This window comes from Apodemus sylvaticus, chromosome 4, assembly GCF_947179515.1.
Source record: "Apodemus sylvaticus chromosome 4, mApoSyl1.1, whole genome shotgun sequence".
In the NCBI taxonomy this organism is placed as follows: domain Eukaryota; kingdom Metazoa; phylum Chordata; class Mammalia; order Rodentia; family Muridae; genus Apodemus; species Apodemus sylvaticus.
The window spans coordinates 19,793,903-19,808,297 of record NC_067475.1 but is presented as its reverse complement, the minus strand read 5'-3'; the positions used below and the strand labels follow the sequence as shown (position 1 = coordinate 19,808,297).

At 39.3% G+C, this 14,395-nt stretch overlaps 2 protein-coding genes across 10 annotated transcripts in view; both read left to right on the top strand.

The window, feature by feature from the left end:
- The window catches only part of LOC127682627 (guanylate-binding protein 5-like), a 122,876-nt gene that overhangs the window by 7,864 nt on the left and 100,617 nt on the right, over window positions 1-14,395 (top strand). The gene's annotated exons all lie outside the window — the stretch shown is intronic.
- Window positions 1-14,395, top strand: part of LOC127682625 (guanylate-binding protein 5-like) — an 81,288-nt gene that overhangs the window by 31,292 nt on the left and 35,601 nt on the right. For 2 of the 8 annotated variants that reach the window (XM_052179115.1, XM_052179116.1), the window contains exons 5-8: window positions 401-594; window positions 919-1,161; window positions 2,254-2,534; window positions 3,567-3,779. The exons of 4 other annotated variants lie outside the window; for them this stretch is intronic. In XM_052179115.1, the coding sequence (XP_052035075.1) occupies window positions 401-594; window positions 919-1,161; window positions 2,254-2,534; window positions 3,567-3,779 (931 nt within the window). Of the gene's footprint in view, window positions 1-400; window positions 595-918; window positions 1,162-2,253; window positions 2,535-3,566; window positions 3,780-4,558; window positions 4,662-4,777; window positions 4,960-14,395 lie in introns of all 8 variants that reach the window. 2 more of the 8 variants (XM_052179118.1, XM_052179117.1) reach the window with 2 other exon arrangements.

Below are 14,395 nucleotides of genomic sequence, written 5' to 3'. Positions count from 1 at the left end.
GCATCCAAACAAAAAGCAAGGTATGGCGGTGTATGCCTATAACCCCAAGGCTGAGTGTGGGTGTGGACAGACAGGAGGGTTCCCAGAGCTTATTAGATATAGCCAGTCAGATAATACAGGAGGAGACTGTCTCAGAAAACAAGGTGGAGAGTATTAGAAGATACCCAGTACCAGTGTGTGGCCTCAACAGATAAAAATATCTGCACACACATAAGTGCACACACACAAACACAAACACATGTGTTCAACACACACACTAAAACATAATGTGGAGTAGAAACAAAGAAAAGGACCTTCATGTGTGTCACCAATGAGCTCTTGGTTCAATTACTGTGGAAGAGGTTCAAGGAAGCGTCAGATGCAGCCCTGCTCCTGCCAGCTTTCCTCAATTGGGTCTCAGCAATGTGACAGAACTGACACACCTGCTCCTGACAAGAAACTCCCCTGATTCTAATCAAAGTGAGGAAACTGCTGACGCAAGCTTCTTCCCAGACTTGGTGTGGACTCTGAGAGATTTCTTCCTGGGCTTGAAAGTCAATGGGCAGGCCATCACCTCAGATGAATATCTGGAGAATTCGCTGAAGCTGAAGGAAGGTAACAGAGCTTCAATTTGGGAAAAGAAACAAAAGTATCCAGGAATTTTTGTTTTATAATGTAGCTCAGTATATCATTTTCCATATTTCCCTTCCCAGTAAGTCTACAATAAACAGTGATTATCTAATTGAGAATGAACTAATAGGTTCAACATTAAATTCCATTAGTCCCAAGTTACCGAACAAACTTCTCTCCTTATTGTTTCCTTCACTATTTAGTTTTCAATCTTTATGCAATATCAGGGGAGATGACATTTATTTAAAGTAAATAGATTAAAGTGGTTATAAATTATATTCTAGACAAATCCTGTATTTTCTTCTCCAGGTACTGATGAAAGAACCCAAACTTTCAATCTACCCCGCCTGTGCATCCAGAAGTTCTTCCCTGTAAAGAAATGCTTTGTTTTTGACTCTCCTGCTCGTGGAAGTAAGCTTTCCCAGCTTCAAACACTCAGCGATGATGAGCTGAACCCTGATTTTGTGCAGGACCTTTCAGAATTCTGTTCTCACATCTTCACCCATTCTAAGACCAAGACTCTTCCAGGAGGCATCCAGGTCAATGGGCCTCGTGAGTACTTTTAGAAAGATTTATTACAACTCATCATAAAGAATACTGGACACACAGAGAATCTTTGTTGATGAATTGACAAACGAGCTCAATGTACTGTGTTGACCAAGTTACAGCAGATATCGAGCACACCTCTAGTATTAGATCAATAAAACCTCAGAGTTACATCAAATTTAGTAAGAACAAAGATGCCTAGTTAGAGAAGCTTTTAATCTTGAAATTCATTATCTCACATGGCTTGTAAATTCATTATTTACACAACAAATAATGGATTTGTATTATGTGACATAGTATTTGATTTGCACAAGATAAGATAAAGTAAGATGTGTGTGTGTGTGTGTGTGTGTGTGTGTGTGTGTGTTCTATAGTGATGATGTATATATTACCCACAGAAACAGAATTTGCTTTGTACAGGTCTTGAAGAAACCCCAATAGTGTTTAGGATCTTGAAAGATGTCCATACAAACCCCTTATTGTAGCTCATTTTAAAAACCTCATGATTTAGAACTTGGTAAATGTTTCCTATAACATGAAAGGAATCTGTGTTACTTCATGCAGTAACCGGCAAGGAAAAGAAAATCTAGGCAGTTCTTATGAAGAATAAGATCTAGTTCACTGAATCCTATTTACAGAGGAAATTAACTCATACCAACTTAATTGTGATAGAATAAAATAAAAAGGGGGAAATGTGAATGAAATAGAAAACCAAGGGAAACAAAAGGGAAAGGAAACTTATAGAAGCAAAGACCTAAAGCATTTTATCAAATATATATTCACAGCTTTTATATGATCATCTTATTTCTTTATGGAGGAGGATAAAATGCAGGCCTTCACATAGATCTTGTGAATTCTTCTATCTTTCTTCTTTCAACAAAGACTAGATTATGTTTTTGTTGTTGTTTATATATTTTTTTCCTCAAAGAAAGAACAACCTGATTTCTTAATCACATAGTTCTTCAGAAACTCCTCTGGGCCATTTGAATTGTCCAGAATACTTAAAGACTTCAGACAATGCATAGTCAGCATTGTCAGAATGAATTCATGCAGATCCTAGACTCCTGCACGATACAAACATCTTTTCCTATTTTGAAGGTCTCGAAAGCCTGGTGCTGACTTATGTCGATGCCATCAACAGTGGGGCTCTGCCTTCCATGGAGAACACAGTGGTAACCTTGGTCAGGAGAGAGAACTCAGCAGCAGTGCAAAAGGCCATTGTTCACTATGACCAGCTGATGAGCCAGAGGGTGCAGCTGCCCACAGAGACTCTCCAGGAGCTGCTGGACCTGCACAGGACCTGTGAGCAGGAGGCCCTAGGAATCTTCAGGAAGCATTCTTTCAAGGATGACGACCAATGTTTCCAGAAAGAATTGGAGGTTATTATTTTCTATATGTGTAAACAGACATCATGGTCAAAGAAGTCAATGATACTTCTGCAAGATATATAATAGAACTTATCAAAACAATCAGTTGTCACTGGACTGGAAAGAGACAACAGTCACTTATGTGGCTTTGGTCTGAGTTTAAGGATCTTGACAATCACATACACATACATAGAACACACACACACACACACACACACACACACACACACACACCTCCCCTCACATATACTGTGTTCTCCTAATGAAAAAAATGAAATTGATTTTACTTTAATAAGAACTTCATTAAGAAAATATTTACATTTTTGATCAAGTAAATAGAATTGCCTTCAAATCTGCTAAGATATAATGAACGTAGGATTAACAGAACAAGTAGGGGCAGCGAGTGATTCAATTTCACTGTCACCTTGAGGTAAAAATCTGAAAAAAAAAGTTGTTATACAGTTGATTGCATTTTAAATTATGGTGCCTGTTGGAGTTCTAAGTTAGAAATAATCTCTTGATAAAAGAGTTTCAAGTAACCTCAACTAAATTCAGTGGGACACACACACACACACACACACACACACACACACACACACACACACACACGTAGAGTGACTTTTTGGCATTAAGAAGGGTTTCCATGGATGAAGGAGAAAAGGTGAGAGGAGGTTATGGTGGAAGACATGAGGGAGTCTCCCTGCATAAATGTAGGAAAATGTCGATCTATGAAGGAATTGAAAAGAACATGACAGGGTGTCTGACTCGCTCAAGTTCTTCCTCACGTTCCCTTAATAAAACAACTTCATAAATCTGCTGTGAAAAATGAAACTGTAATGTGAAATAAACATAACTTTTCACAGATTATAATTCTTACAAGTTTTCAGCTTTGATAAGGATGAAATCTTATATATTTAAGTTTCTAAGAAAATAAAATGTAGATTCTTTTGAAAAAACAATTCTAAGTAATGGCAAAGTGTATCTAACATCTCCATGTTTGTGTTTGTTTGTTTGTATTTTTGTTCTGTTTTGGTCCATGTAAAGAGCCTACTAAGTGCAAAGCAGGATGAGCTTTGTAAGAAGAACGTGGATGCTTCTGCAGACCTCTGTTCAACCCTACTTCAGAGTATTTTTAAGCCTCTGGAACAGGAAGTGGCACAGGGGGTCTATGCTAAACCAGGAGGCCACAGTCTCTTCCTTCAGAGGATGGAACAGCTAAAGGCAGAGTACCATCAGCGGCCAGGGAAGGGGACACAGGTATCCTTCATCCCTGGTACAAGTGACATGATGTGCTCTGTGTCTGCCTATGAGTTTCTCTTCTGTGGCCTGAACATGCACTGGGCACAGATGTTATGGCAGAGATCATGTGCTTCAGTGACGGCTGTAGATCAAAGCAACCCATGGCTGTGATTACTAGACTTCCATTGTAGCCACAGATATTCATGAACATCTAAGGGTCTATTTAGGACTCCACAAGACAGAATCTCAGTTAGTGAAGCCAGTTTAAGGAAATAGAAAAAAAAATGATTGGCTTAAAAGCCTTTTAGTTCTGTGTAGATACATTCCAGAATTTAAATGATGTAATTCATTTCCCTTATTTTTACTTATTTCAAACCTCTACTTTGTTTTTATATTTTGTTGTCCTGATTGCTGGCTTCATTTCCAAGCAGCTCTCCCACCTGCTGCCAAAACAAAACAAAAACAAAAGGCTCTGATGCCCCAAGTTTAGCTTGCCCTTAGAGATGTACATCTTAGAGGAGGCAAGCATATCTGCTTCAGCATCTATACTAGTTTTTTAAAACACCCAAATTTTCAAGTTTTATCATTTATAAATAAGACTGGCACCTATAGCATTCCTGGGTGCTGTGGGTGGCCAGTTCAGCATCATTCCCTTGCATGAGGATTGACAGACAGTCCCATCATGCACTGACTGAATATCCCCCAGGAAGGAGAGATAGTGAGAGAAGAAATAGAGATATTGACCAGGATGCAAATTAGCATTTCCTGATTCTAACAGCATGTTTTGGGGTTTCCAGGCTGAGGAAGTGCTGCAGAAATACTTGAATGCTAAAGAACCAGTGAGCAACACAATTCTACAAACAGACCATGCTCTCACGGCCAAGGAGAGGCAGAGGAAAGGTGAGCGGGACATGGAGGCAGTGCGTGATGTACAGGAAGGCTGACACTAGCAGGGCCTGCATTAGCAAGCAGAGAGCACTGAGTCCTAGAGACTTGTCCTGTTCCTTTCTCCTCAGAGGAACAAGCAAGAGCAGAGGCTGCCCTGGCTGAAACACGGAGGTTGGAGGCTCTTCACATCCAGGAAGAGCAAAGGAGAGCAGAGCAGCAGAGAAGGCATCAAGAGCAACTGAGGCAGATAGAGGCTGAGAGGGCAAAGTTACAGAAAGAGCAGCGGAGGATCCAGGAGCAGAAGGCCCAGGTACTTGTGAACTATTTCCTCTCAGATGTTTCTCAGTTCTCATCTCCCTTCCGTTGTCTGATGGCTCATGGGGAGAAACAGGCTCATGTGATAGCTCAGGGCAGGGACACTGGAGCCAGACTGTGGGGTGTCAGCCCCAGGGACCACCTTTTACCAAACATACGTTTATGCAAGTTGTCCCAGCCCCCTATACTTTGGTGTGAGAGACCAAATCTTTTGGGTTCAGACTCCATCTTAGAAAATGGGACTTAAGGCTGAACTCAAGTTAACTAACAAACTGTCACCTAGCACCAGTTTCCAGGCTACCCCACCTGCAACAAAACCTGCATCTAGCACCAGTTTCCAGGTCATTTTCCAACAAATCTACACCAACTACTCCCCCAGGTAACAAACCTTCCCCCGGCACTTCACACAACCACCAATTGGGAGAAGAAAAGCAGTAGTTAAGTTTATGGTTTGGCTCCCAGCACCAACTAATTATTTTAAAGGCCATACTGTCCCCACCCCCAATCAGATGTGTATTAAGCTAGACACTCCCTTCTTGCCTCTTTAAATACTTGCCTAAAACTAGGCTTAGAGCTCTACCTTCCTGCTGGATCAGAGTTGGTGGGAGCCCAAGCTGGACCTTGAATAAACAGCCCCTTATGTGATTGCCTTGGAATCAGCTCCTTGGTGGTCTTTTTGGGGTTCATGAATGTTTTCTGGCACAGCAGGAGCAGGGTAGAGGTAGCAACAACATGTGTTTTACGAGATTATCTTAATAAATGCTGTACTATTTGGATTTAGAGTGATGTTTGGCCCAGAATGCACATAATCAATTATTGAGTAAGAATGGAGGCATGTCTTGATCACATTAATTAGCTACCTCTGCTCTGGACAATCATGTGTCTTGATCTTGGTGGGTTTTGTTGTTGTTATTGTTTTGCTTTTTTTACATGGGGTTCATGGTCTGTGTTTCCATTCCTGTCTTCTCTTACCCATTGTTGTTTTCCATGGTCTTTACCTTTGTTTCTTTAGTCCTTCTGCACTTAGGGAGCAGTAGGTATGGTTTATCAGGTACACAGACCTTTGTATGCATTCACTGATCTAATCCTCATGAAACAAAACTATTGAGTCCTTGGCACTCAGGTGAATTCTGTGACTTCCCACAAAAATCAATCAAGTATGCATCACACTGGCTTGCAGATAGGATCTTCAGCATTGCTGCTTTTGCAGAGATACTGTGGAAGTTTTTCTATGACTCTTATAAAACTGTCCCTATCCATTTCCTGATTTGCAAGTACATCTACAGGTAGCAGCTTTCTTAGGAGCTACTCTAATATATTTTTAACATCCTAGTGCTTTCCTGAAAGGCAGAATGGACAATCACTCGCTGTCAATCAAATTGGGACAAAGCCACCTCTTTAGGTCAGACTGGGGGAGGGGTGTGCTGCACTTGACACTCTGGGTGGCACTGTTGTCACCTCTGTGCTCTGTATACAGCCTCTGCTTGTAGAAAAATATCCACCACTGTTCCATGTGTGGGTGAGAACTGAAGTGAATGTCATTACCAAGGAGATTTCTCCCTCTAAGGAAGAAGGTTGTTTTGGGATGAAATTCTAAAGATACTAACAGTTCAGAGAGTGAAATATGCTGTGACTGAAACTAGAGAAAAAGGAAGAATAGATAGGATGATAGAATGTGGTAGGCAATATGTACTGATGGCAGAGAGCTTTTCAGGGGTTATCTACCTTACAATAGACTGACTTAAGTATGGCACAGAGGTTTAGGAAAGAACAGAATTTGATCTTAGTTTTGTTGTTGTTGTTGTTGTTGTTAAGCTTTACTGTTTGTTTATTGCTTCTTAGGAAGAGGCTGCAAGGATCAAGGCAGAGCAGGAAGCTCAATTCAGAGCACTTATACAACAGTACAGAGACACCGGGCAAGTGACCTACCCCAGATCTAAAGACTGTTTTATAAGTTAACATGTCAAAACTCGAGCCTTCCCTTTTTTATTGCTTTCCATTGAAGACACAAAGGAGCAAGAGACTGAAGGACTTCAGACAACCTATTGGTTAACCTATTAGTTGAGAAGCTCCAGTGCTCCCTGTCTACCTGCCATATTTGTCTCAAGATATTTTAAGTTACTCAGGGGGTGTTAATCAAGTAGAATTTGGCCAATATCTACATCTCACATAGTTTCTCTTCTAATGGTGGACATAGGAAGAAGGTATCAATGAGAAATCAGAAACAATTCATATTTCTCAACTGGTTGGAGGCCCCTAGTCTGAGGACAGTGGGCTGGCTCCTCAGTACAGTCAGCTGCCCATCTGTGTGTTCTTCTTCCTTTCCATTTTCTTTCTTTGGAACCCAACACATTATAGTCAACCTTGTCACAAGGTCAACTATCATGTTATTCACCCATGGAGAGAGATTTGTCCCTCCTGATTCTGTTGCATTCAATCTTTTGTCAGGTGATCAATGATAAAGTCGCTTTATCACTAAAGCTTTGGTTTTGATACACAAAATCACTATTTGGTTCTGTCTGTTTCTGTTTTTCTTCCTTAAAGTTTATACCTGCCCAGGTATATTGCTCACTTTCTCACAGATTCTTAACCACAGTGATTATACTAATTTTAAATCATTTTGATGATCTAAAATTTAAAGTTTTTAAATGATTTCTCACTATTCTAAGCCTATCTCTGTTTCTGGGTCTATTTGCTTTATTTCTTTAAAATACATTTAAAAAAAAACACTGTGCTTGGTTTTTCTGTGAGTCTTAAAATTCTTCTAATTGCATGCTGTACATTGTTGGTAACAATTAAGATTGAAAGATTTATGCTTGGAATGTGCATTTCCCTTTTGAGATGTATTTGGCAAGCACTGGCTCAGTATAGTTGTTCAGCGGGAAATAGAATTTAGTTTGTTCTAATAAAGTAGCCCTTGCCTGTATCTATCCCGAAGACAACGGGGGGGGGGGGGGTGGGGGGAAGGGAGGGAGGAATGAGAATTGAGAAGTGCCTGTTTATGCTAGTCTCATTCTGTTGTTCAATTATATGGAATAAAAATGTAAATTTCACTAAGTTGATTCTCCTGTATGTCTCAATCTCATATACTACATATGATTCTTGCTGACACTGAAATTCACATGCCATAGGACAGAAGCACCCAAGCAGGAAAAAAATGGAAACTGAGATAAAATGTAGCATTTTTAGCATTTATAGCAATGTTGATTAACATTTATTTTATTATTTTAAATAAATGTTTATTTTGTAGCTTGAGTAGTTACTATTTCAGTTAAAATAGAAATCAAGTTAAATTAGCTTCATGATGTTACAGTCCAGATAGACAGCCCAGAATAAGCAGGGGGACATAATGTACAAGAACATTCAAGAAAATAATAGGGATTACTTCTGGATAATAGCATTAGGGATTTTACAAACTCACATCTATCATTTATCTATCATTTATCTATCTATCTATCTATCTATCTATCTATCTATCTATCATCTACCTATCTATGTATCTATCTATCTATCTATCTATCTATCTATCTATCTATCTATGTATCTATCTATCTATCTATTTACCTATTGATCAATTTATCTATCATTTATTTATCTACCTATTATCTACGATCTACCTATATATTCTCTATCCTATTTTTATGAAAGGAAGAAATTATGTAAATAACATGAATATTTTTTAAAAAAATTGTAGAAGTGGAAAGACAGAAGAAATGAACACAAACTGTGCCTTCCATACTTGCTGTTGGGTAAAAGCAGGAGAAGCAGCTCGGGAGGCCAAATAATGGCGTGTGGTCAGATGCTGTCTGCTAATGCCCGGCCTTCAGCCTCTGCATTTGGTCCCTGCATACCCTGAGTCCTAGGACACATTGCTTTTTGGACATTCACTAAGGGCTGAAGCAAAGAGCATAGGTAGGGAATCCATTATTTTCTTCATAAAGTGGACCTACGGAGTGAGAGACCAAGCCCTAGGCCCTCTGCAAAGATAGAGCCTGAGATTGTTTATTTTAGGCTGCTTCCTTTAATCTCAGATGCTTCTTGGCATTTTCTGTCAGACTTAGTAAAAATATAAACTCATTTTACAGATGGTTTAGCTGCCAAAATGTGTACTTTGTATGTTTCTGTATATAGTCATACTTAATATGTTCCATAGACTTCACAATGCTACAAAACATCCAATTCCTTTGTACTAACTATCCATGAAGAAAACTATCAGGTTTGCTCTTATCTCTTTTTCTTGTACTTTAAAAAAATGTCTGACTTATGCACACATCAACATGATATTCTAGGATGTATGTCATTCTAGTTCACTTCAGGGTTATACTCTCTTAGGTTTCATTATCTCAGCCCTCTTTTGCAGTAAGAACAGAACCCAAAGCCAGCAAACAAACATAGAAAATCTCATGCCTTTTAACTTGGTAAACTCATACATTCCTTTCCTTAGAACTAGAAATAGACCTATGTAATACAACACCTATACCTAAGGCTAAGAAAAGAAATTTGATGAAGGGCAGAAAGATTTCAGGACAAGGAGGACAGAACTCCTACTGCCAGACTGTGGCCTCGCCAGAACAGGTAAAATGTACCCAAGAAATCTCAACCATATGTTTACCTGAAGAAAACTGGTATCCTGGCAACATCGGATGCAATGCTAAATTGGACAGTGGAGATTCCAGGAGAATGCAGCCTTACAGCTATAGGAAGTCAACGTGGGCTTTGAGGGAGAACTGGTTTCTTTAGGGAAAAGTTCCCTCATGAGTAGTCCAACGTGAAATGGGCACATGTATAGATTTGTATATGAACAATGTTAAATGGACTCAGTAGTGTGAGTGTGCGTATGCATGTGTGCATGTGTGTGTGTGTGTGTGTGTGTGTGTGTTTGTGTGTGTGTGTAATTATATATTTTGTACATCATTGGATTCCAAGCAAGGAAACAAAGCTTTGTTCTTCCCAGCAATGATAGCTTTGAATCTTACCCTCAAATTATATCTGTCTACTGACTTTCTGAGTCTTAAATTTCTTAGCACTCTTTGACTTATCTAAATTACTCATTTTACTTTCCATAATCATATACTTCCTGCCATTGAAGATTATATTTATGTTTGTTTGTGTGTCTGTCCCTGAAAATAGTCATATTCTTGACCTGTGAAAATACTTATCTGTATAATACATAATGTGTCTGGCTATTTATAATTGGCTACTGATTGCTTGCTAAATTTATTTGGGTAGCATGTATGACCTCAATATAACCACAGTAAATACAATTTTGATATAGAAGCAGTTTCTAATTCTGTACCTATTATGTTTTAATGGATGGTCCTACACATTTCACCTACACTGACAAATGTCATTTTCTCCTGTACATACATAATTGAGAAACTGAGGTTCACAATGGATTGGTACTACTGTTCAGAACTAGATTTGAAGTTTTTGTTTGTCTTCAAACTTTTGTGGTTTGTCTACTATTGAAGTACATAAAGCCCAGCTCAAATACCTAATAAGTGTAGAGGAAGAGTGTTCTCCCCCTCCCTTTTCCCTCATGTGCCTTCTAGGCTGACTTTAATAATGACTCATGCATTTTCACACTTGTGCTTTTTGATCAGAAGTTGTCTACAAGACCATATCACCATGAACTCCCAGGCCCTGGAATAGCTGCAAAGCCATCAACCTCCAGTACCTGAAGCAGCTGCAGAACTCTTCCAGGGTCCAAACCACCATGTTTTATTGAATGTTGAGTAACAGCAGCTGAGACTTTCTTCTTTATTGTAAACTAGTTGTCCTGCGAGAAGGCGATGGTAGACAAAACCTAATGCCATGTAGTGGTAATTATTTAAAAATAATTTTCCACACCTGCTATTGCTACAAGACAACAATCCTGCAGCCTGCAGAGCTCATTCCAGGCCCTCAGGTCTCCTTTGGCTACTGGCCTAGTACAGTGTCACTTAGCGGTTCTTCTGGCTGACATCTCTGTAAGGCAGATGACTGAGTTTATCTTGCTACCACTGTGCCCACTCTACCCAGGAGCCATCAGCTCTTATACTTCCCAGAACCGTGGTTCCACAAATTACCTCGTAGAACAGACTCTTAACACTCAATTAATTTGCCAATTAGATTTATGAATATTTAAAACACAAATTCAAGATGTCAATACAGTTATAAGAAAACCAATTAAGTGTAGTAGAAGTTTTACCCCACTGTTCCTTCTACCCCGTCCTTTGCCATTTGCCTGGTTCCTTCTGCTGTGTTAGACCACCTGCCAGTTCTGACACAGGGAAGGCCCATCTGCTGATACTTTCTAGAGAACCAGCAGCATGCAGGGCACTTGGTAAGAATGTCCTGCCCCCACCACCACCTCTGGAGGCTCAGAGCCACTGGCTGGGACTCACTACCCAGCAACCACAAAAACCTAGCCCTCACCCCAGAATATGACTCCCCTTCTGTTCCTTCTACCTCCTCCTCCATCACAGCCTGCTCAGTCCCTTCTACTGTGGTAGACACCCTGCCAGTTCTGCCTTAGGGAAGGCCCCATTTCCTTATACTTTCTAGAGAACCAGCAGCACGCAGAGCATTTGAGAACCAGCAGCACACAGGGCATTTGACCCTTGCCAGGTGTGCCACAGAGAAGACCTCATCTCCTGATACTTCCTGGAGAACCAACCAAATGCAGGGCGTTTGAGAGAACAGGAATCCCAGGAGTACAGATACACAGTCTTTCAGGACAGAGAAGCCACAGTCAGATACAGCAAGACCAGCCAACACCAGAGATAACTTTATGGCCAAAGGAAAACGCAAGATGACTACCAACAGAAACCAAGGCAACATGACACCATCAGAACCCAGTTCTTCCACACCAGCAAATCCTGGATACTCTATCACATCAGAAAAACAAGAGCTGGATTTAAAATCACATTTCCTAATGCTGATAGAGGACAAGAAGGATATAAATAACTCCCTTAAAGAAATACAAGAGAACATGGGTCAACAGGTATAAGTCCTTAAAGAGGAAACACAAAAATCCCTTAAAGAAATGCAGGAGAATATGGATCAACAGGTAGAAGCCCTTAAAGAGGAAACACAAAAATCTCTTAAAGAAATACAGGAGAACATGGGTCAACAGGTAGAAGCCCTTAAAGAGGAAACACTAAAATCCCTTAAAGAAATATGGGAGAATATGGGTCAACAGGTAGAAGCCCTTAAAGAGGAAACACAAAATCCCTTAAAGAAATGCAGGAGAACAGGTAGAAGCCCTTAAAGAGGAAACACAAAAATCCCATAGGGAATTATGGGAGAACATGGGTCAACAGGCAGAAGCCCTTAAAGAGGAAATATAAAACCCCCTTAAAGAAACACAGGAGAACATGGGCCAACAGGTAGAAGTCCTTAAAGAGGAAACAAAAACATCCCTTAAAAAATTTCAGGAAAACACAAACAAACAAATGAAGGAACTAAACAAAACTATCTAGGATCTAAAAATGGAAGTAGAAACAATAAAGAAATCGCAAAGTGAGACATCTCTGGAGATAGAAAACTCTGGAAAGAATTCAGGAGTCATAGATGCAAGCACCAACAACAGAATATAAGAGATAGAAGAAAGAATCTTGGATGCTGAAGAGTCCATAGAAAATACTGACTCAACAGTTAAAGAAAATGCAAAATGCAAAAAGTTTGTAACACAAAACATCCAGGAAATCCAGGACACAATGAGAAGACCATATCTAAGAATTATAGGTACAGAAGAGAATGAGAATTTACATCTTAAAGGCCAGTAAACATCTTCAACAAAATTATAGAAGACAACTTCCCTAACCTAAAGAATGAGATGCCCATGAACATACCAGAAGGCTACAGAACTCCAAACAGGCTGGACCAGAACAGACATTCCTCCTGTCACAAAATAATCAAAACACCAAGTGCACTAAACAAAAAATATTAAAAGTAGTAAGAGGAAAAGTTCAAGTAACATATAAAGGCATACCTATCAGAATTACACCAGACTTCTCATCAGAGAGTATGAAAGCTATAAGATCCTGGGCAGATGCCATACAGACCCTAAGAGAACATAAATGTCAGTCCAGACAACTATACCCAGCAAAACTCTCAATTACCATAGACAGAGAAAACAAGACATTCCATGACAAAAGCAAATTTATACAATATCTTTCCACAAATCCAGCTCTACAAAGGATAATGGTGGAAAATACCAACACAAGGTGGGAAACCACACCCTACAAAAAGCAATAAAGTAACCTTCTTTCAACAAATCCAAAAGAAGATAGCCACACAAACAGAATTTCGACTTTAACAAAGAAGATAACAGTAAGCAACAATCACTTTTCCTTAATATCTCTTAACATAAATGGCCTTAATTCTCCACTAAAAAGACATGGACTAACAGACTGGATACGTAAACTGGACCCAACATTTTACTGCATACAAGAAACCCACCTCAGTGACAAAGGCAGTCACTACTTCAAAGCCAAAGGTTGGAAAGCAATTTTCCAATAAATGGTTCCAAGGAACAAGCTGGAGTGGCCATTCTTATATGGGATAAAATTGACTTTCAACCAAAAGTTGTCAAAAAAGACACAGATGGACACTTTATACTCATCAAAGGACAGAGACACAGTGAAACTAACTGAAGTTATGGAGCAAATGGATCTAACAGATGTTTATAGAACATTCCATCCTAAAGCAAAAGAATATACTTTCTTCTCAGCACCTCACGGTACCTTCTCCAAAAATGACCATATAATAGGTCATAAAAACAGGCCTCAACAGATACAGAAATGTTGAAATTATTCCATTCACCTTATCAGATCCCCAACCCCTAAGGCTGGTCTTAAGTTCAAACAAAAACAATGGAAAACACACATACAGGTAGACTTTGAACAATGCTTTTCTCAATGATAGCTTGATCAAGGAAGAAATAAAGAAATTAAAAACTTTTTAGAATTTAATGATAATGAAGACACATCATACCAAAACTCATGGGACACAATGAAAGCAGTGCTAAAAGGAAAACTCCTAGCTCTAAGTGCCTCCAAAAAGAAACTGCAGAGAGTTTACACTAGCAAGTTGACAGTGCACCTGAAACCTCTAGAACAAAAGGAAGCACATACATCCAAGAGGAGTAGACATCAGGAAATAATCAAATTCAGGGTCAAAATCAATCAAACAGGAACAAAAAGAATGCTACAAAGAATCAACAAAACCAGCAGCTGGTTCTTTGAGAAAATCAACAAGATAGATAAACGCTGGGCAAGACTATCCAGAGAACATAGAGGTACTACCCAAATTAATAAAATCAGAAATGATAAGGGAGACATAACAATAGAAAATGTGGAAATTAAAAAAAAACCATCAGATCCTCCTACAAGAGCTTATACTCAACAAAATTAGAAAATCTAGATGAAACGGGAGACTTTCTAGAT